This window comes from Siphateles boraxobius, unplaced genomic scaffold (genome assembly GCF_051911475.1).
Source record: "Siphateles boraxobius isolate OS27281-9 unplaced genomic scaffold, OSU_SipBor_1 37, whole genome shotgun sequence".
NCBI lineage: Eukaryota > Metazoa > Chordata > Actinopteri > Cypriniformes > Leuciscidae > Siphateles > Siphateles boraxobius.
Window position 1 is genome coordinate 3,777,246 of NW_027508997.1, and position 22,768 is coordinate 3,800,013.

The 22,768-nt window shown below is 37.9% G+C and overlaps 1 protein-coding gene across 12 annotated transcripts in view; it reads left to right on the forward strand.

The window, feature by feature from the left end:
- Positions 1-22,768, forward strand: part of kcnma1a (potassium large conductance calcium-activated channel, subfamily M, alpha member 1a) — a 243,605-nt gene that overhangs the window by 190,051 nt on the left and 30,786 nt on the right. For 7 of the 12 annotated variants that reach the window (XM_077197120.1, XM_077197125.1, XM_077197122.1 and 4 more), the window contains exons 15-18: positions 3,915-4,024; positions 4,442-4,510; positions 10,602-10,688; positions 10,822-10,898. In XM_077197120.1, coding sequence (XP_077053235.1) covers positions 3,915-4,024; positions 4,442-4,510; positions 10,602-10,688; positions 10,822-10,898 — 343 coding nt within the window. Of the gene's footprint in view, positions 1-3,914; positions 4,025-4,441; positions 4,511-10,601; positions 10,689-10,821; positions 10,899-15,773; positions 15,948-20,766; positions 20,800-22,768 lie in introns of all 12 variants that reach the window. The other 5 variants (XM_077197115.1, XM_077197118.1, XM_077197117.1 and 2 more) reach the window with 3 other exon arrangements.

Genomic DNA, 22,768 nt, shown 5'->3' on the forward strand with positions numbered 1-22,768 from the left:
TTTGGAATGGAGCCCTTTGGATCAAGAGAGAGCATGAGTGAGCGATCAGACTAAAGAATTTCACAGAGATTGTAAAACGTATTCAGAAATCCGCAAAAGGGCTATATTTTACTCTCTTTGATTCTTTTCTTGACTGCGCAGGCTTTCAACATGGAGATCAACATTCTCGTGTCATAAAGAGATGAGGAATGACTTTATAATGGCTATATAAATGTGGCATGTGTGGAAACATCTGCAGGGCACATCACTTTTCTCATATAAACCCAGAGGAGAGGCAGCCCAGACCACCCATGCCAGAGTGCAGTGTACGAATACACATTTCTAACCTCTCTGACCCATGTCCATACTCACAGAAGACAACACCAGAACACCTTTGTCAAAAAGGTCACAACTGTCACAAAACACTTTTGTCAGAAAGGTCACAACTGTCAAAAAGGAAAGTGTATCAATATTGTTGCTGATAATTTCTTAATGGGTCTGATGGCAACACGCTGTAATTCATACTTTGCAGTGGATACCTGGCGGGCTACAAACGCTGACAAAATGGCCAATACTACAATCAATTATATAGTGAGGCTATTTTGTTTCCATAGCACATTAACAAAACGTTTAATTACACTAATAACACTAAAAACAATACAATTACTAAATATGAATAATATCACTAAAATGATATAGGCCTAAAAACAGTCTTTAGTTCACGAACAGCACAACTCTGCCATCTGTGAAAATCAAAAGCAGCTTCAAAAACTTGTTTAAAAAGAAATATTCTTCTAATTTTTTACTGTCATTAATGTAGGTCCACAAGAGAAATATTAAGCCAGTAAATTAAGATAGTCGTCGCTATACCGTTATATCCATCGTCGTCTCTGAGAGAATGCGGCATTAATGCAGTGACAGATGCTGAAAGCTCAGTCTGTTTCTACTTTCACTTTCGGGGAATGAGCGCGTTTACATGCACGTTCTTAACCCGATTATGCTGAATAATAGTGCATCCAATCGCACAACAACTATCTGGCATGTCGTTTACACCTCAAAACACCAACTTTTGTATATTAAAACTTGCGACGTCCTGGCAAGATCCTTGATTAGTTTACTGGGTTTTGTTGCTAGAGACCGACATTCTTGCCCGCCAGCCAGTACTTGTGACGTCACATGCAAAGTATGAACAGAGAGCAGTGAGATCATAAAATCTAAAAAGCTTCAATTAATTCCATCAGCTGTGCAATGACAGGACTTTGTACAATAGGCTCTGTCCCAATACCATATTAGCTACCTTATTGTCTACATTATGAAGATCCTATTTTCCATAAAAAATATATGTTATATTAAAGTTATAATAAAATAATAAAATAAATGTCTTAATAAAACAGAGAAATTTATACAAGCTAATACTGAAACCATGTGATATCAGATGTTATTTTTGAAACCAACTTCTTCCCTATGATATATTGATAGAGGCACTGGGAAGTACTATTTTCAGTTCTGTAGTGCAAACACAAGTTCTACTTCATTCATCAATTGTATTATCCGCTTAAATGTTCAATAAGCATAAAGAATAAAGATTGGTCCTTCAAATGTAATTTGCAACATAACAAAGCATCTCTAGTGGTATTAAAAATGTCTAGCTAATATTTCTTGTTGTGCTTAAGGTGTTTTTTGGTTTTTTTTTTGGCTCCCACCTGAAATATCTTCAGTCCATTTCTGTCAGCAACTTCACATAAGGCACAATGAGACAACAAGACAACATAGACAATGTGTGAGAGTGTAAGGTCCAGTCTGTCAGCTGAAGGAGTGGGGTTAGAGAGGGCCGCTTGTGTAGACGGCAACATGACTGATGTGAGTGGGCATTCAGGAAGCAGAGCAGAAGTGTGTTACCGGGAGGTGTTAATGAGACCCACACCCCAGAGATGCACACATTCACACAACCACAAATACATTTGCATTATGTATGTCGCCCTAAGTATAAATTTCTGATGTGAAGTGTCGTTCACTAAGAATAATATCGCTAGAACGTTCAGCATGACTCCTTTATCTGGTCTCTTCAGGTTTAACAAAAAAGCAATAAGCAGAGGGGTTTTGGATCAGGCTCTCTGGAGGGACTGGAGGAAATAATTGTTTAGTCGGTGCGAGAGAACACGCCCGTAACACTTACTTTCATCAGCTCTGACAGGCAGGGAGTCTATGGTAAATGGCTGCCATCTCTTTAGGACTAAATGACAAAAGTCTACCCATTAGTGCCGCCCTAAAAGATGCCTGCTCTGGAATGCGAGTGCTCTTAGCCTGGCAGAGGGAAAGAGAGTTGGGCCTGGCTTTTGAAAGCATCTCTCTTGACTGTCTGTCAGATAGACGTTGGCTTGGCAAGATGGCTGACTAATGGCAGAGTGTTTGCCTAATAGCCCCGCTGCTTATCACAGCCCCACCCGCCCCACATTCCGAGACGCATGTAATGAGAGGATGATTAAGAGAGACCAACTGGGAGTTCAGAAGCGAAAATATGCCTGGCCTTTATTCTCACTCTCAAGTCTGAAAAAGATTGAAATGTTAAACAAGTGAAAGTATGATATTGAGAAAGAGAGAAACTTCAGAGTGCAAGACGTGCCTATGCTGTGTTCTGGTATGAGACTGTACGCAATGGCTCTTTGTGGTTATCCAACTTAGTCAAAGTTGATGCCATGTTTAATTTGATGCGCATGAAAACTATTCATATACTATGTTCAGTAGTATATAATATTCACAACCAACAGCTTTTTGTCCTCTGAACATTTTTAGGAGTGACACATTTGTAAAATAGTAGTTCACCCAAAACTGAAACGGCACTTATTGCTCGCTCTCATGTTGTTCCAAACCCATAAGGCTTTTGTTGATCTTTGAAACACAAATTTAGATACTTTTAATGAAACCTGAGTTTTCTGTACCTCCATTGAAAATCCATGTTACCATCTATCACTCTTCAAAAAGTTCATTAAGATGGTAAAACGAATCCATATGATTCGAGGAGAGAGACAATTGCTTTATAAGATGAACATTTAATTTAGGCACATTGATAAACAGTGATAAACACACATACATAGAGCACCTCAATGATAAACAGAAGCTCATTCGTACTTGCTTGACAATCAAGAACAAACCTCATTGGTTGTTGTGTGATAAGCAAACACGGTTGACTTAACATATGTGATGAGCTCTATACATGTTCATTGATTAACATTTCTATATTAATAAAAGCCTAAATTAAATCTGTTCATCATATCCACCTTATTTTTATTGATACAGCGGGCGGGGCCATTTGTAACTTAAATGTGTCTGGTTTCCAGTCATTCACTTCCAGTTATTTTAACTGTACAAAAAAATGTCTGTTATGCTGCTTTATCTCGCAAACTTTTAATTGCTATCATATTATTTTAGATGCATTGCCATAATCAAAAACACACTGGTTGGTAGTGCAGATAGTTTCACCGTTTAATGCACTTTGTTATACTACTAGTTATTTATTTACAGTGGCTAATGAATCAGAAGTTTCACATATTCAAAGAAAAGAGCTTACTTCCATGTTGCAAAATAAGGTGGATAAAGCAATTGTGTCTTTTCGAAAGACTTAGATTTGTCAGAGTTTTGGGTGAATCGACTTTCAATGGAGGGACAGAAATGACTCGGGTTTAATTAAAAATACCTTCATTTGGGTTTTATGGGTTTGGAACAACATATAGTATAGTAAATAATGTCAGAATAACATTTTTTGGGTGAACTATCCTTTTAAGTCACACCTTATTTTCTAGAGCTTTTTGTCCACTGAAAAAAACTGTTTAGAAAGTCATGTATTTAATTTTGTAATGGCTGATTAATCTATTCACATCAAATTAAATATGGTGTCTTCCCTGACTGTTGGTATCTTGGTATTCCCTGACTTGTAGATTGAGGAGGACACCTGGCAGAAGTATTATCTGGAGGGAGTAGCTAATGAAATGTACACCGAATACCTGTCCAGTGCCTTTGTGGGGCTTTCATTTCCAACAATTTGTGAGTAAGTATGCTTCTGCTCTAAAGCATGGGAGCTTTAGAGCACATTTTTACGAACACATAATAGTAAGTATCATAAAGGCTCTCATATATTCTTGCTTTTTAATATAATGCCAAATTGACTGCAAACCTGAACTATCACATGTCCTCGTATGATGTGATTTTCAACATCAAACAATTTGCTTGTCCACGCTGAATGTGAAACTGCTGCTTGACACAGTTACAGCCAATCAAATTTGACATTTAATGTACTGTTACAGTATGTGGGGCAGGATTTTGAACCAATGGGATTTTATGGTGATAGACTGTTCTGATTGCAATCGATTAACTTGTTTTGAAATTTTTTTTAAGGTCTAATTTAACTAAACTAATGAATTTAAATAGCTGCTTCTGGACACTAAATGTCTCTTCTCTTTTTCAGGCTGTGCTATGTGAAGCTCAAGTTGCTGTTGATTGCTATTGAGTACAAGTCAGAGCAAAGGGAAAGCAGGTTTGTCCCCTTTTGGTCTTCAACTCCACCATGCACAATACACGGACCAAAGAGAGGCAAAGCAGTTGTGTTCCTCATTGGTCCTACAGTACAGTTCTCCTATTTAACTTGCTAGAAATAATGTTGCAAGAAAAGGCTGGCAGGTTTTCATCATTAAATCTCTCTGCAAATCTCTCTGATCTAATCTGGTTTCAAATTTAAATCGCTCTCATTGAGACAGCAGCATTTTACGTTCTGTCACTGGAGGATGTTCGCTTCAGCTTGGCTCTCACAGCATCACAGTTGTCGATCACTGTCTGTAAGAGTCACTGTAAAGCCAAAGAGCCATGACATCTTCTCGGACTCACTGTGCTGTATTGATGAGGGTTTACTCTCCAAATAAAGAGCCTTCTATCAATAGCACTTCTGTGGCATTATGTTAAGTGACCCATTGGAACTAATAACATGAAGTACTCTGTCTCAGTAACTTCGACTTTGCCAAATCCCACCACCCCTTCCATCCACAACCTGTGTTCCAATGTTTCTGTACACTGTAACTCTAACTAATACATTTTATGTACACAGTAAGTACTAGGGCTGGGTAAAAAATATAGATTTCTCGATTTTAATTGATTCTCATTTTTACAAATCGATATCGATTCTTAGATCCCAAGAATTTTGTTACTATTGATATGAAACAAAGTCTCAGATTCACGCTGTGGCGTGAGATTGCTCTGGCTCGGCTCAAGAGAAGCAGCACAAGGAGTGCACATGATCTTCTCATCCGCCTTAATAATACCTGTTACAGTGCGAAATAAACATGAATGAGCATCTGAAAGTGTGTTAAAAGATAGAGTACAACTTATCGAATCCGAATCGCGCAATCAGTGTTTCAACCGTGGAAAGACGACAGTAAAACAGCTTGCAAACAATGTCATGGTACGTCACATTTACCTTCAGAAAAAACATATCCAGTGACCATGAACTTGTTAGTCAGCTAGAAAAATTTACTCTAGAGGAGCATTTAGCTAAATATATGCACCATATAACATATTCATTATAATTTTTAACGTTCTTCAATATTTAATGCATGTTTGAATAAATCTGGCAAGTTTTTATGACAGCCACCATTTAAATGTTTATTTTTCCTATAAATGTATTATTATAAAAATACATAAAAGTGTAATTTAAGTGTTTGTATTCAAATCAGTTAATTTTTACCTTCAATATTATAGTAGGCTAATGAAGCCTAGTAGGCTACAACTGACTCTCATAGTTTACAGCATTAGTTAAGAGATTTGTTTTCCCTTGAGAATTTGCCATGTATTGTAGTCTGATATACATTATATTATATTCAACATTGAATCGAATCGAAATCGATTTGAATTGCAAGCTTGTGAATCGAAATCCAAATGAATTGTGAAATTTGTGTCAATACCCAGCCCTAGTAAGTACTAATGAGTGTGGTTTAGAATACAAGATGGCCTGAAAACACCCAAATACTAATAAGAAGATCTGGTACTGTTTGTTCTCTAATAACTCATGATATGCAGCTCACATTAAGTTTTCCATTTATTCCACTGTAGATGGATACACTGTATTGGCTAGGCTAGACTTCATGCTATTTACATTAACATGAAGGATTCCATGGAGGAATGATAAATGAAGTGTATAGAAAAAGTATAGGATGTGTATGGAAGAAATTCAAATTATTTTTGTAATGAAAGTTTTTATTAAATGGTATTTGTTTGGCAAAACTCAGTTTACACAGTTGCAACATTTCAAGGTGCTTTTTATTATGGAACTCAACTGATGTGCAGTCACAGGTATGTGACTGAATATTGTCCATCTATTTTATAACGCCTTTAAAAGCGGCTAATCCAATCTGAATTTATAGTCGTAACTATCCATTTAATAAGAGCTTTATAATTTCTATTATGTTACACTCAGGTAATATGTTTTTACATTGATGTCATACTTGTTACATTTTTTATGAATAAGTTGATATTTTAGTTTTTCCAACAAGTTTAAAGTTTAAAAGACAAAATAATCAAACTAGATTAATTGTATTTCTTTTGTAAAGTAATTCTCTGGATTATCCCAAAGAAGGTATAGACATATAAACAAATATTTTTCCTATGAATTTCCAGCAGGAAATACAATATTTTAATATACTGTTACCATAATAAAACGACTGGCACTGTGATATAAGAGTTTGCTCTTACCAGTAGTTAAGTTCAGTACAGTAGTTAAAGTATGAATTATTTTTTTTCCCTCTCGTTTAATTCGCCTATTGAAAATCTTAAACAAAACCTTATTTTTTTCCCGATATCACATAAAAGTGCCACTCAAGTCCAGTATTATCTGTGCCAACACGCAAAAAATAAATAAATAATGTGTCACTCTGTGTGATGCAGTTCATATAATTTGATTGGATGGCTATTAAACTTTGGTTCATAACTTTGCCATACCACACATAATGACAAAACCTTTAGAGGGCACAGCATTATCCTTTAGCGTAACTCTCAATTTGGTATTCTAGGCTGGTCTAAACTTAGAAGAGCACTTTGGGACTTAGACCATATTGTTCCCTTTGAAGAACAGAGTCCATGAGTTAACCAATGCGAAGTGTGTTGTTTTTTATGGTGAAAGTGACTGTTTTGCCCTCTACTTTAGAGTCCTGATCTTACTGTGCAGATAAAGATGACTGACACCTCGCCTCCTTTTTCCCCCAGTCTATGTTTGATTTATAATCTTTTCTTGTTGTTTGCAGAAGCAGAAAGCGGTATGCCCTCTTCATTATCTCACCCCTCTACAATTTAGATCAACTGTGGGAGAAAATCTTAAGGATAGTGTACCACCTCCCTCTCAAATATGGCCAAAATCTCAAGCTATCTCTTATATTGTGATTCTCTTTGTGCTTAATGCACTAACTTCTTTGCAGGCAGAGAGAGAGTAGTTGCTATTATTCGATTCACTTGTTTCTTTGTCTGTGCTGTTCACATATCAACACAACGTTTATCCACTCCATGTTCAGGCATCATTGGTTTTTGTTCTAGACTTCCTCTCCTTTCCATTCCTTTTTTCCCTGTTTGATTACTTTTCAGTTTTCATCAGCTGCAAATCATTTCTGTCCATGTCTTTTTCATCGTTGTGCTTTCAATGCCAACAGTACTTCATGTTTTTCTCACTTATTTCGTAATGCACAGAGAAAAATTGCCCTAATCGGAAAACAACTGTACTCAGTGCATTATATATCAGAAAATACTAGTGTTTTTTCATTAAGAACTGATGTGTCTCAATATGGCAAGTTTTACTTCACACAGTTTTAAACGCTAAACACTGACTGGTTATTAAAGGCCACACTATTCATGGCACCATATTTGCCTTTTCTGTCATTACCACTCTAACACTGTATAGTGTTTGTGTGTATTTGTGTGTCGGAGTGAGTGTGATTTGTATTTGTATGTGCGTATGATATGTTGATTCTGTCGAGTGCGTGTGACTAAATTGTCGGTCTGTTTGTCAAAGTTTGTCTGGAACTGACTTTCATCATGTCCCCAAATGCCTGTGCGTCTATGAGTAGATGTTTATGAAGTGAGGTCACTTCCTGTCAGTTTGGTGTTCTACACAACAATCCAACTGCACAGAAGTTACTGCAACAGTTTGCATCTACGTGTCGCTGTGCGGTGGCTGCACCTGCTCTCTTTTAGATGTGCTTGGTTGTGATGCCTTGGTAACCGCATGCCGTATGCTGTCACGTGATGTGTGATGCTTGCTTTGTTTCCCATAATATGAGGTTTGATATGAGCGGAAGCCTCCATTTCCATGCAATCAGTCTGTGATCGACCCATTGCATAAGGCTTCTGTCTGATTTGGTGTCAAATGTTGTGAAAATCTCAAATTTTGGGAGCAACGTATGTGAATATGTTAGTGAATCCATTTTTATTCATCTTCTGAACAGTATGTCAAATGTGCTGCTTCTCGCTAAGGGGGCTTTTAATCAGATGTAAAGCCCAGTGATAAATAACCCAGCACAATAATTTCGAGCAATACAGTGAGCTTTTGACATTTTCATTAACTGACCAGCCAACATCCGCTTTATAATGGATTAAATCCCCCTCTTTCGGCCTTCATTTGCAATGAAGTGGTTATTTGAGGAGCCCAGAGGAAAGGATTTTGAAAGACTACATGTATCATAAATAAGTTTATGGATTTTGGAGAGCCAGTGATTCTGGCCACCTTTTTGAATCTATGGAATAATGGGATGTCTGTCATGCTCCTTTCCCTTTCGTCTGGGCTCTCTGGCCTTGACTCTCTAGTCAGGCTGGGCAGTTGTCAAGTGTTGCAGCCACCACTTAATTCATTGATGATTCCTAACAACTGGCAACCATTGATGGCTGTGTTGTGTCATCTCTGTCTCTGTCTAATTAATGGGGAATGATACAGTGGTTCAGTAGTGGCTCTGTCGACACTGTTGAACTTCTACAGTTACAAACCAGACTCTCCCAAATATCTGGCAGAAGCTGACACTGGATTCATAAACAGCAAAATTTCCACGCCCACCAAGCTTAGGTTTGGCAGTGACTAGTAATTTTTCACAATAGCCTGGAATTGTACAACCGCTGGGAGTAGAACCTAGAGGCAGAGGTTGCCTTAAGCAAACAAATCCTGTTATTTACTTAATTTGATCCAGAATGCTTTGTCATTTTGACAATAAAAAGAACCATTTAAACCTATGAATTCTCATTTTACAGTTGGCATCTTTACATGTTTTGAATTGATTACTTTTTAACCATTCGAACGTTAATGGGCAAAAATATATCTTTAAATAAATTAAATGTATCAATTTATATTTTTTTTAATTCAGTTTCTGTATCTATTTATCATATAATAATTTCTGAAGAATCACGTGAGTCTGGAGTAATGGTTGCAGATAAGACATAACAGGAACATAAATTAAAATATAAAATAGTTATTTTAAATTGCAATAATATTTCACAGTATTACTGTTTTGCTGTCTTTTTTATCAAACACAACCGCAGCGAGCATACGCAAAAATTTTGTTTTTTTAAATCAGACCCCAAACTTTTCAGTGGTAGTCTAAATTATCTCTCTTGAAGTATGAATAACATATTTCCTCCAGTTTCACAGACTAGGCTTAAGCTTAGTCCCAAACTAAAATGCACGTTTGACCAGGCCTATATGTGTTACATGGTTTACTGAAGGTCAACTATTACCAGTTAAAACAAAGTGCAATTTTAATAATGATAATAAATGCTATAGGAAGATGACATTACATACAGCATGTCTGCTACTGTATCTATAACAGTCAGTAATGTTAAACATGACGGAAAAAATATTCAATGACAGAAACTTTACAGTCCATTTGAGTGACAGATAATGATTATTGGTAGTGCAGCCTCTGCCTCAGTGCTTTTTTTTTTTTTTATGATTTGGCCACACAACAACAACAACAACAGTAAAAATAATAACCATGAGGTGAAGTTTCAAACGATATAATATCAGAATGTCTTTAACATAAATTCAGAATTAGCTTGTCCTGTTTGAAAACAGCATGGCATGTATTGGCTTGGTTGTGCTTTTACCGCAGATTCAGAGACCCAGGATGTATACTGAACTCTTGGTGGGCTGGTCATTCTCTTGCTTTCCACTGAACTAAAGCACGAATTCAATTGCACTGCAGTGTGACAATAGACCTCACACTATGTGTTTCTGAAGGCCCATCAACCAGAAAGCCTAGATTGTTACCAACCCAATTTTAATTCTTTCATTTATCTCATCACCCAGGCAATTAAATCTAAGACCATCTTGAGAAAAGAATTAAAATGGGCAAGTCATGCTGTTGTGTGCTGTACTGTATTTGTGTGAAGCCAAGTGGCCTAAGCAGTATTTCTTGAATAGGTCCCTTTTCCTGAAAAGGTTCCAAAAGTTCAATTCCAGTATCAAAATTTTAGGCAGTATATTTCTCATCAGTTTTTAAACGAGGTCCAAAAACATGTGTACCATTCCTCTTGATTAGAGTGTTTTCGAATGTGCAAGACTGATTTTCTTCATGCTAATTCGAATGACCCTCTTTCTGACTGAACAGTATTCTCATCAACCCCGGAAATCACGTTAAAATGCAAGAGGGGACATTGGGATTCTTTATCGCCAGTGACGCCAAAGAAGTGAAAAGGTAAATATGTCAGAATCCATCAGAATTACATGCACTCGTATGTTTGATTTTTGATTTTTAATACAAATGAAAACTGAAATTTGAAGGACAGCCTTTGAAGCAAAATTTTCAATTCTTTACTGTCTCTCTTTAGAGCATTTTTCTACTGCAAAGCATGTCATGATGACATCACAGATCCCAAAAGGATTAAAAAGTGCGGCTGCAAGAGAAGTAAGTACACCTGACCATCCATCCCTTCTGTCGTGTCCAGTCTGAACGGAAAGTGTCCACCAACTCTTTTATACTTTGTAAGGGCACTGCTACATTGTGTAAAATGTCAGATATTGTTGGGTTTTTTGTGTGTGTATTTTAGCTTTTTTTTAAGTTAAAATTTGAAAGCTTTCATTACATATTAAAAATAAAATTACAGGCTCATGTCAGTTTCACTCTTAAAATAATAATAATAAAAATATTCAAAAAGTTCAGATATTAGGTTTTGGTTCTGCTCTTCCGCTCATATACTATTCAATTCACAAAAACTAAATCTTAAAAAAAAAAAAATTTAACATTAATATGCTGGTAAAGTACATTAAGGAGTACAATTTAAATTTGTGTAACTATAGTGCTTACACTTGAAAAGAGACACTCAGCCTTCTGCCCTTTTTCAACTTTAAGTATTAAAGTATTTTCACAAAAAAATTTCAGAATTGATAATAATTAGACATGTTTGTTGAGAAATTAATCAGCATATTAGAATGATATCTGAAGGATCATGTGACGTGTTGACTGGATTAATGATGCTGAAATTTCAGCTTTGCATCACAGGAATAAATAGCATTTTAATATATATTAAAACTGTAATATAATACTTCACAATATTTCTGCGTTTACAGTCATTTTATTAATTAAGTAAAGCCTTGTTGAGCATAAGATACTTATTTCAAAACATTAAAACAATTGTATATATGCAAAGAAAATCGCATATTTCTAAAGTGTGAAAAAATGTATGTCACGTTTAAGACTACAACTATTTACAAAACACATTGCTGCCTTGCAATCACTAAAAAGGAAAATACTAAACATATTAGAGCGATGAACTGTAGAAACTAGTTACTTCATCAAAAAAACGGACTACCTTCAAATTAGAGACCTAGAAAAAGATGGAGAAAGATGACAAGGTGAAAGAGAGAGAGTCTTCAGAAAAGCCAGTCATCAGCATGCTAATGGTGAAGAGAGATACAGATGTAGAGAGGGAATGACATGATTAGCAGGGCTGAAGAGAGAGGCTGTCTGCTCACGGTGGCATCAGTGGGAGAGGCAGAGTTAATGACACCAGTCAGGTGGAAAAACAAAAGGCAAGAGCAGCTTGGCCCACCCTCGCCAGACACACCGAAAACACACTCTTGGCCCAGGATCATTTTACCAATCATATCCACCCAGTTTATCCAGAACGCCCAACGCAACTGCCGTTTGGACGCGCCACTGTCATGTCCCACTGCCTCAGCCTGGCAAAAACACTTTCTGACAGGAAGTCACTGAAGTAGAAGAGAGATTAATAGCTCAGAGTGTAGTCCACTGTCAGAGCAGCTCCTGCAGACATACACATCACTTGATAGAACTGCATTTCCTTAAACACCCTCTTAATTATATATAGCTCTTAATTATATATAGATGTGGCAGCACCTAAATGTTTGTTGTCATTTGCTAATGCTGACTTTGTAGAATGTAGCAATATTAATGTTACGTAGAGCATACATTAACATTAATATTGGAATGATGTATTGTTATTACGTGACCTATATAAGCATTTGTCCAAACCAGTTAGCCACAAGATTAATAATTCAGCTTCATTCCCAGTGACCTTTCAATGTGCACTTTTAAACTGCTGCCTTTAACTGCTTATCCTTGTATATTTATTGTTTGTTTACATTAATATAATTATATAAAACTATATATGATGTCTCAGATGATAAACTGTTTCATTACACATGCACTACCGATGTTTTGTTTTTGAAAGTCTCTTAAGCTCAACAAGGCTGCATTAATTTGATCAAAAATACAATACAAACAGTAATATTGTCAGATATTACAATTTAAAATAACAGTTTTCTACTGTAGTGGTTTTTTATAACATTTATGCTTCTTTGCTAAATAAAAGTATTACATTATTATATAAATTACTGACCCCAAACCTTGCAACAATAGTGAAATTTTGAGCTAAAACATTTTTATTACTTTATTCTCTTTTGTTGTCATCCCGATCATGTTTTTTTGATGATATGCTCTCCCAAAACTAAAATTTATCCGATAAGGGGCCAATAGCCTCGCAGTAAGGAGATGATTTTTCCATTGCTGTAATGGAAGTTTGTGTTCTTTTATTTCACCCTATTTATGATCATTGACATACTTTTTGATGTATTTCCTTCCTTGCTGCCTTGGAATACCGCCTCTTTTTTTTTAAACCTCTCACTGATAGTGACATATTGTGAGTAAAAAGGGTTTCCTGTGGCCCAGAGTACAGTCTGACTGTCTCACTCTGATAATAGTTCTATATATATATATATATATCTATCTATATATGTTGCATGTATCAGTCTAGCTGCTGCATCCCTCCTACACCTTTCATCTCTCCACTGTCCTCAGCCCAAAACAGTAATACAGCAGAATTTACTGGCCTAAAAATGACCCTGCCCTAACCCCTACAAAGCAGTCTCTAATAAGATAGAAGAATAAGTTCTTGACCAATAACAGTTCCTCCCAAAGATTTACTCACAGTACCATTCTGAAATCGGTGATTCATTTCCGAGGTTGTTTGACTCTCCCGAAAACTCTACGTAACCTGTCATGACAATCTAAAAAGTCAAACAAGCCGATTGATTTTGCTACTATTAGTCATGGACCTCACCAGTGCCAAGGGGGGGCGGTTGAGTCCACTTCAATCCGTCCCCTCGCTGTCATAGACAATTTCGCATGCTGCTGTATTTTCAGAGAGCAGAAAGAGTTCTGTGGGAAGTTCTTCAAATTCTTAGACTTAACGAGCATCGTCTCCAAAACACAATCAAAACAATCTGGTCTCCCTCTTGCCTACAGCCTCCCCTTTGTCTCCACCATCCGGCACCTGCCCAGCTTCTATACACGACACAAGAACCATCGGGAGAATTAAAATATTCTGAATTTCAATTCTGTTTCAGTAGTTGGGTCCTTTTTTACTCACTACCTTCACTGATAGGTGTATCTCTCAACATTAGGCTCACGGAGGTGTTGATCTAGCTGTGGTAGACAATGCTGACCACTAGATGCCACTGTAGTTCTACAAATGAGAACGGAACAGAATGGGAACACTGAGGTCCTCATAAACCTATTTAGCAAGATTGCTATCAGACAATGTGCACTGTAGGGTCTTCTCACTTGTCACCTAGGTTTCTTTATGTAGGTCTTCCCAAGGAGCCAGGGTGTTTTTCGCTTTATATCGGTATGGATGGAGGTGTGTTTGTTTTAAGTATTTTAAAAACATAAGGCTTCACTGTATCTAATATAACTCTTGATTTAAGCATTTTTAGTAAGTATAAGCTCAAAGTTGGCTATAATGTGCATATATGACCATATTATAAATCCTTCAGATATATTCCTTTCCATTAGTATTTTAACACATGACATAGCCTGCTTTGAATTATAGGACATTGTAGGGCGAGGAAAGACAATAGGGGTGCTGAGAGCATTCTTGCTAAACCGGGTTGTTCTATTAAAGAGGCTTCAGTAATTAGGCTCTCTGTGTAGTCGTGTTCAGTCACTCACATCATCATGTTGTCTTGTGTCTCTTCCGCCCTCCATGTCTCACTGACTAACATAACCACATACTATATGCTCCGATGAATGTCAACCCTCAAACTCTGAAGCGTTAGATTTCAGCATGAAATGAAGTAGAAACCCCGCTGCTGCATGTTTCCACATTGCCTTAATCTGTTTCAGCCCCGTAAACAGTCGACTGGGCTGCCGTTTCAAGAGATACGACTGCGGTCGCCTCCCACTGCATGCCTGTTCTCCTTAATTTCAGCCATTCTGCATGGTTCTATTAGAATTACAGTCCCTGAGGTTATGGCTTTAAAGGCCAAGTCATTTACCGTATTATCTCTCCAGAACTGAACTTGGCCTGTTAATTCAGGCTCATAACCTCAGATAGAAGTCAAAAGCAGGCTTTTCCCTGTGGATTGTTTGCTCTTTTGATGGTGCCAGACTTGATTACGGTCCGTTAGCGAGGTGGCACCGGGAGAATGTGTACCAGGGACTGTTTTTAGTCCGATTCACAGCAATCATGCTGCTATAGTCTCTCAAAACAGCTCCTTTGAGAACCAAAAAATAAATAAAAATTGCATACACACATACATACTGTCCACGTAATATATGTTTGAATAAAATGCGCAATGCATGCGAATGCATCTTCTAATCAGGGAATGAAGAAGTAGCCTATCAGCATATTTACCATACGAATCTCCCAACCGATCCCTAATTGAGTCCAGTGATGAGCAGAGTTTGACAAACAGAATAGAGCTCCCACGTTAGAGCCTGTAGCACGTTGTGATGCCGATAACTTGCTGCTGCATGATGGGATACAGGTACGTGATCCTCTCCTTTAGATACAGAGGATGTTATCCAAAGAGGTTTTGCTGCTGAACACATTCACCCATTCCTCTCTGCCTGAATGTTCCTTGCCCCAACCTCTGATCACATTGTCATATCTGACCTTTTAACCTTTTATGACATGATCAGCCTTAGGGCACGGCTTGACCCCAATGTGACGACTGCTTCCTGCCTAAACATGCCCTCTATTAGATGTTTTCAAAGTCCAATTTGGTATTAACCTTCAAATTTGGATCGAACTTCACATGTGCAGTGGGAACATAATCGGATGCTTATCCGAACCGTACTTCAAGCAGGAGCGCAGTGGTCCATTTGCGGGTCAAACCTCTCAGAGCTTGCTGCTAAGGCATTGCACTTTTTGTTCCTGTTTGAAAAAGTTACCTTCAGACTTCCCTGGTTGAAAAACTCTTTTGATCCTTGCCATTAACCTGCTGCTTTCCTCTCCTCTCATCCAACACATGACTGTAGCCAAGATGTCCGTCTACAAGCGAATGAAACTGGCATGTTGTTTTGATTGCGGGCGCTCTGAGCGCGACTGCTCGTGCATGACAGGCAGTGTACATAGTAACATGGACAGTCTTCAGAGGGCCTTCCCACTTTCTTCTGTCTCTGTTCATGATTGCTCAACCAGTTTACGTGCCTGTAAGTTCGATCGACAAACCACATGCCGTTCGATGTCCGTGACCTGTGAGCGTGTGAGTGTGCGTGTCTGTGCCGTGTTTCATATGCTGTGTTTTACGTCTGTTTCGTTCCTCCATTATTTCCGTATCTGTGGCTTATTGGATGGTACACTAGTACATATTCTTTTTCGTTTGGTGAATTGGTGGTAGTTGAAGTGACGTGGCTTCTCTGTGTTAGTGCTACAGTAGGTGCAGTAGGACTGTGTTGGCGCATGCTGTGTTAGTGGAGCACTTGTGCAGTGCTGGTGACATTTTACAGTCACTGTTTTGGTGTTTACACTTTTACATGGCAGGTGTACATGTATCTGTTAAATGAACTGTATGATGTGCTTTTAATCGAATCCATGGGCTAATTGTGTACATTGACACTGATGATGTTTTGATAATATTTGCATGTTCATGTGATATTTGAAGACCCTTCTTCAGGTTAGGAAACATGCAAACAAATGACTAACTGTTTTTTTCCCACAGGTTCAAACACTGGGTACCCACAATATTTTGGTCTTTGAATTTCCATTGTGTTCAATTAGTACATGCCGTCTTTTCCTATTTAAAGTATTAGAAACAAGCAAATGTAACTCAAATGTCCATCTCACTGGTCAAGATCCCTTTTGATTATATTTGTAATTGAGCAAAATTGGAAGGATATGAGTAAATGAAAAATAGTCAGAACTACATATTTCTGTATGTAATATTTATTAAAATCATCTTTAATTCACATGCCAAACACTAGATTGTGATTGAAAGGGATCTTAAGTGAGATTCTTTTGTTCATAAAGAGTAAGTATAAACTGGCCATGTCTTTTCTGCTATTCTTGGACAATCATGTTTTTTACAACCGCAAGCCATTAATGCCTCCACCATTTCCACTTGCTGAAATAAAACCTCTTCCTTTAGTAAAGTCCACATTTAGTTGCAATTGAAAAAACACGTCAAACTCTCCCCCTTTCCACAGGATCTGATCCTCCTCGATGATTTTCTCTTAGCCAGCAATCAGGGGAGAAAAAGTCAATGTGCTTTATTTAATGCCTTGTATACCACAGTGGGACTGTCAGGCTCAATGGTAAAGTTAAAAAGAGATCTCCTGACAGGAACTCAATTGAGATGGCGGTGACTCAGGCGATTGGATGAGGTCAGATGACTGACGCAGTTAGTTGTGTAAAGGACAGCGCTGAACAGGGGTCTTCTCATTAAGCCTTAGCAGATGTGAAATACTAAAGCGTCTGTCAATTAGGAATGGCAGCGGTGCGACCTACTATAAAAGCAGGGGTCAGTTCAGGCGATCGCATTTCCTCTACAACTGCCTTCCGACTGTTCGCCACATCAGCTTAGATTAGCATCAAACCCTATGATGAGGTTGACTTTGTGTCTAGTGTTTTGGTCTGTGTTGATATCCCTGGATACCAGTTACTGGTCATTACATAGTTACTGATCTCTTCATGTAGCGTCATCCTTCATTGGTTTCATTGCTGCCGTTTTCTTTCTGAATTGAGTGCGTTTTCGACAAGGCTGACAGCTAATGCCAGCTGCGGCTTTGTTTGACTCTCCCATCGGTTCTGCCTCAGATCTAGCATTACATATCTATGATGAGGAATTCACAGAGTTCCTCCATCTTACTTTGATTTTGCTCAATCAGTTATGATTTTCTGATGAAATTCTTTGAGCACATCATTGTTATTTACCTTGTTCTGAAAATGTCTTTATATATACATTATATATTTCTTTCTTTAATATTTCTGTCTATATATTTTATATTAATTTATATCTGTTTTGATTGCACATTCCACACTGCAAGCCACAGTGGCTTCCTCTGTGACAATAACCTCCATTTGCATTTCTGTTTTGCACCGGTTTTTCTTAAGATTATGATTTTTGTTCTTTTAAGCATGTGGGGCAGAAGTGCTACCTTATTTTTATTTTATTTTTTTTCTACATTTCTTCATAAATTACATTCACAACTTGAATGGAAACATAACTACTGGCACTCACCACTTTTGTTCAGAAAGCATAAATATCACCACATCCCTGCTCTAAGCATGATATGGTGGTTTTATACCTGCACATTATAGTAGCTCAGTTATTACTGAAATAAATACTACTCCCCTGGATGCAGTAATTTTGCTGAATGCATGAAACACGTGACAGTAAATGCACTCTGTTTTACAGAAGTGATGTTCCCTGGTGGGCGCTTTCTCAAACAGCCCTAGTGCACTTTTTGTTCTGATTCTTTGCATGCATCACTCAGGATGGTAATGCTCCTTTCTTTCAAAGTCAGACAAAGAATTATATGAAAATATGAAAATGAGAAAAAGTATGAACATGAGATGTGTGAAAAGCCGACGCTGTCACTCTTTTGGCTGGAGTCAATGCCCAGAGAGTCTTTGACAAGGAGTAGGGAGCTATATGTGTTCCACTCATTATAGCTCTAGTGCACTGCACACTATTAAGAAGAGTTTGTTATCTCTGCAAGTGCTGGCTTTAGGGAGCAAAAATGCTGTACGAGTGAGTTAGCTGCCTCCGCTCTAAGTTACAATGACAATAACAGTCCCTCCGCTCCACCTGCCGAGACTTATCCCCTCATTACACGAGCTTTAAAGACTCTCAAGGTGCTCAGCATTGCAAAGGGTATTAATTCCTGTTTTGAACTTATGAGCCTTCACAAGGAAGTTTCCAGCAGGGCAATCTTAGACATGCCTGTTTTGTAAACAACAATCGCCTGGCATACTGAGAGGGAAGGGAGAGAGGTCGCTGCTTTTTTTTTTGTCTTCGGGGCATTTTTTTCTCTCCCTTTTCCCTCTTCTCCTGCCTGCTCTGGTTGGTTGTGGAGTTTGCGGAGGATGTGCCGAGCGAGGCAGGGTGGGGCGGCACGGCGCAGCCCAGAGAGTGGATCTTGTCCGCTCCTTGCAGGGTGGAACTCAGCACCGTCGGCTCTTATGCAGCCTGACATGAAAATTATGTTTGCATTTTCATTTCCCCAGCTCAGCTGGTGTGTCATTAAACTCAACCTGACAGTTCCTTACCACCAGGCAGGAGCAGGGCCGGTCATCCCCTCCGCCGTGTAGGACAGATGCTAGCCAAAGAGTCGGCCGACTCTTCCTGCGCCCGCAGATCGCAAGCGACATATGCCAGGACCGGCGCGGGGCCCCTGCTTGAGCGCTTGTGTCACCGCCCCGCCCTGGGCCTGCGCTGTGACCTTTATGGCATCAGATACAGTACTTGTAACGAAAGATGAGACTTTGCAACGATGGGGGCTGCAGTATAGAACATCCTACATGCCTCTGAACACATCCCTCATTATGATTGTCTGCAAGATAAACTCTGAAACTCCAAGTTTCATATGCAACATAGCTTAAAGTCAACATGAAATCAAAATTGACACAATTTAATTTTTCTTACACTTTCCTGGTGTTTTTTTTATATTTTATTTATTGATTTAGCTCTTTTTATTCCAAAGACAAAAATAGTTGGGCCTCATAATGTTTCATCAAAATGGCCTGATCTTCCTCTGAAATGTATTTCAAAAACCCAAAATATAATAGTTAGGGGACTAACACTATGCATTTGCTGCCGCTTGCATTTTGGTTACCATGCAACGGTTAAACAGCTGCTGCTTGATGATCCAAACACACAACACATGGTTCGGATGCAAGAATATAATGTGAACACTATCCAGTGGGGGGAGGGGAAGCAATTGAACTCTGGTTCGGACCAGGCAATCGAACAAAGTGTGAAAACATCCTTAGGCTTCACAGGCTATTGCATAATGTTAACCAATACCATAATAGCTGCATAACCCAATCAAGTCCCACACACATTTTAAAATATATATATTTCATTAAGTAGGCTAAATAATTGTAAATATTTATTAAAATATTTGTTTATTATTTAAATATTTTGATATTAATTTTAAAGAAAATATTAAAATATTGCAATATTAGTTAATTTAAAAATGTAATATTAAAAATATTGTAATATTAAATATGAAATTATATTAATATCACAAATATGTTTTCACTCAGTAATAATAAAAACTTCATGGAAAGAAAATGGCAAATCGCATTCAAAACATCAGTTAATATTCACTTTAATAGCTTGTTTGCTTTGTCCCAAATTTGTGGCATACAGTATCTTGATTCTCCCAGAATGATACGCCTACAGTTAGGCGTTCATCTGCAGTTGACAAGATAGTAATTACTGATCAAAAATGATCAGCTGGCAGCATTTAATTTTTACGGAAGCAATTATGTGATGGGAAACATCTGTAATTTGTTGTTTAACTATTTGGTAAAGCCTCAAGATTGCTAACATCTGTTTGATCGGTTTCACTGGTTTTCATCAAATTGAGTGTCAAGGATAAAATGATGACTTATCAAAGCATTCTCTTTTCCCCAGCCAAATTCCAAATACCATAATTATCCTTCTGAGGTTGTTCGGATTTGGGCAGTGTGTTCGTCATCGGTCTTGGGACGAGAATCCAACATTTGACTCTTAAAATGGATCCGAGATGTGGAAACACTGAACAGGCAGCTTGATTTTCATCGCTTCGTTTAAGTCCAGTCCCTTCACTAATCACCTCTTTTGTTTTTTGTTTCTTTAATCATCTCCTGCTTATATGATTATCTTCATCGTCTTTTTTTTTGCTTCTAACTGCTGTTAACTTGACTTTTCTTCCTCTCTGTCCTTGTGTAAGTGTGATGTACTGTCTTTCTGCTGTCTATCTCACACTCATTCTCTCTCTTTTCCTTTTTGTATCCACACTTTGGTCTCTGCGTTCCCCTCAGCCAAATATAAGTTTAACGGATATGTCAGATCACGTAAGTGTACTTCTCTGTTTTCCTCATTCCCCCATTCGTTCGTGCAACCTGCCTGCTTTGGCTCTTTGCTTTTGATTTTACCCCCACTAGTGTTACAGCACAAAAGCTGCCATCCTCAGCTCTCTGTAGATTACTGGGGATTGATGGGAAGGGGGGCCGTGATGACAGTTTCTCAGCACTGGGTTCTGGTCAAATGCATCAGAGGGGCTGCTCGACTTTAAAACGTGCATGAGAAAGGTCAGTTGCTGAATAAAGGCATCCATATGAAATCCAGATGTTGCATAAAGAGCTCCGTGTCCTTGCGAGGGATGATTGAAGAGCTAGAAATGCTATGCTGTATTTGCACGCATGTGTGGAGTCTTAGGTACATTTCTGTGTTGTGACGCCATCAACAGCAGATGGCGCTACAACTCCAGGGAAATGGGATCACAGCCACAGTCTGGGGTTCGGTTCACATGCAGCTAAATTTGTTTTAGGTAAATCAGACGCCGAACTAATGCTGAGAGAGGTTTAGCTTTATTGCTATTAAGTTTCATTCCATATGTAACCGTTTCGATGTGTTTTAATGTTATATGTAATCGTTTCATATGTATTTGCATTGTTAATAGGCTAAAGTGAGTGTTTATTGTTTAAATGTTTTGTGTTATATTTCTGCATTTGAAGGACAAAAAAAAGATTTTAATAGCAAAATAATAATAATAAAAAAAATAAAAGAATTTAGGTGAAGTAAAATGATTGCAAGTGTATGTTTACCAAATTTATATATTTGGAGACACCATACAACTATATAAAGTTTCTAAATGGATTTTCTCACAGATGTGCTTTCTATAATTTAACAATGGCCTTGATAAGAATGCACAATTGTGGCTCGTCACAGGTTTTGCATTTCATAAAGGGACAGTTGCCGTCTGGATTACTGTAAATCCACAGTGAAAGTGCCACAGTGGATGTTCTCTGTATAATGCTACTCGTGTTTGACAGGGGCCAGATGAATCCAGGAGTTATCTGTGGCGGCCTTTAAATCTATGCGGCAGCTGACGGCAGAAATAACCATCTATTTATTGCTCTGAGCAAGGTTTGGGGAACGGGCGGAAACTGCTTTTCCACTTACACCAGATATTGGTTAACCTCTTGCCTTTTATATAGATAGCATTAGGCTGGATTCTTATGGCTCGGGTGGCATGCGGTGAGCTTGATAACTCCCTGTGTGAAACACATCAGGTCCCTTATACACACTGCATACTCCCATCTGTCAGACAGCAGATTGTTTGTTATTTTGGTCCTTTTTGCAGCTTAATCTAAGACATTTTCTTGTGTTGTATGAAGTATTGATTTTTCACACATTTTAGATATGTTGTTTTAACACTGCTTTGCCGTATATTGAGGCAGATTGTAAAGAGATTGCCATGTTCCCTTGTGCAAGCACATCCCTACCTGCACTGTGACCTGATTCATTCTGACGGTTATCAGGAATAATATGTTCATGCTTTGTTCTGTCTTGTCGCAGAGCAGGGATGAAAGTGCTTCTAATTAATTAATGTTTATTAGCAATGGAAAAGCAAATGTCATATTGAACATTTCACCTAAAGCGCTTGGCAAGTGGTTAAGTAGTGTTTTATAAAACTTGAGGGGTCATCGTCAATTATTCAAAAATACGGCGGTTACCTTTATGGCACACGGATTTGTGGATCTGTCTGTAAATGGTAATCGAAAGGGTGAAATAAATGGCTCAACAATGAACATCATGTCAACTTGTATTTTCATACTTCAATATTTATGTGATTCTCATGCAATTCAGTGATAAATTATGAATGCTGCAGTGTTTTAATTATAATATATTTAGTTTAGAAGCACTAATGGCATGTGCTTTTATAGACGACTTGTATAGCAATTTTAAATCTTATTTAAAACTATTTTGCATTTTGTTATTATTATTTAACAAGGCACTTGGTTTTAATTTAAAGTTGAT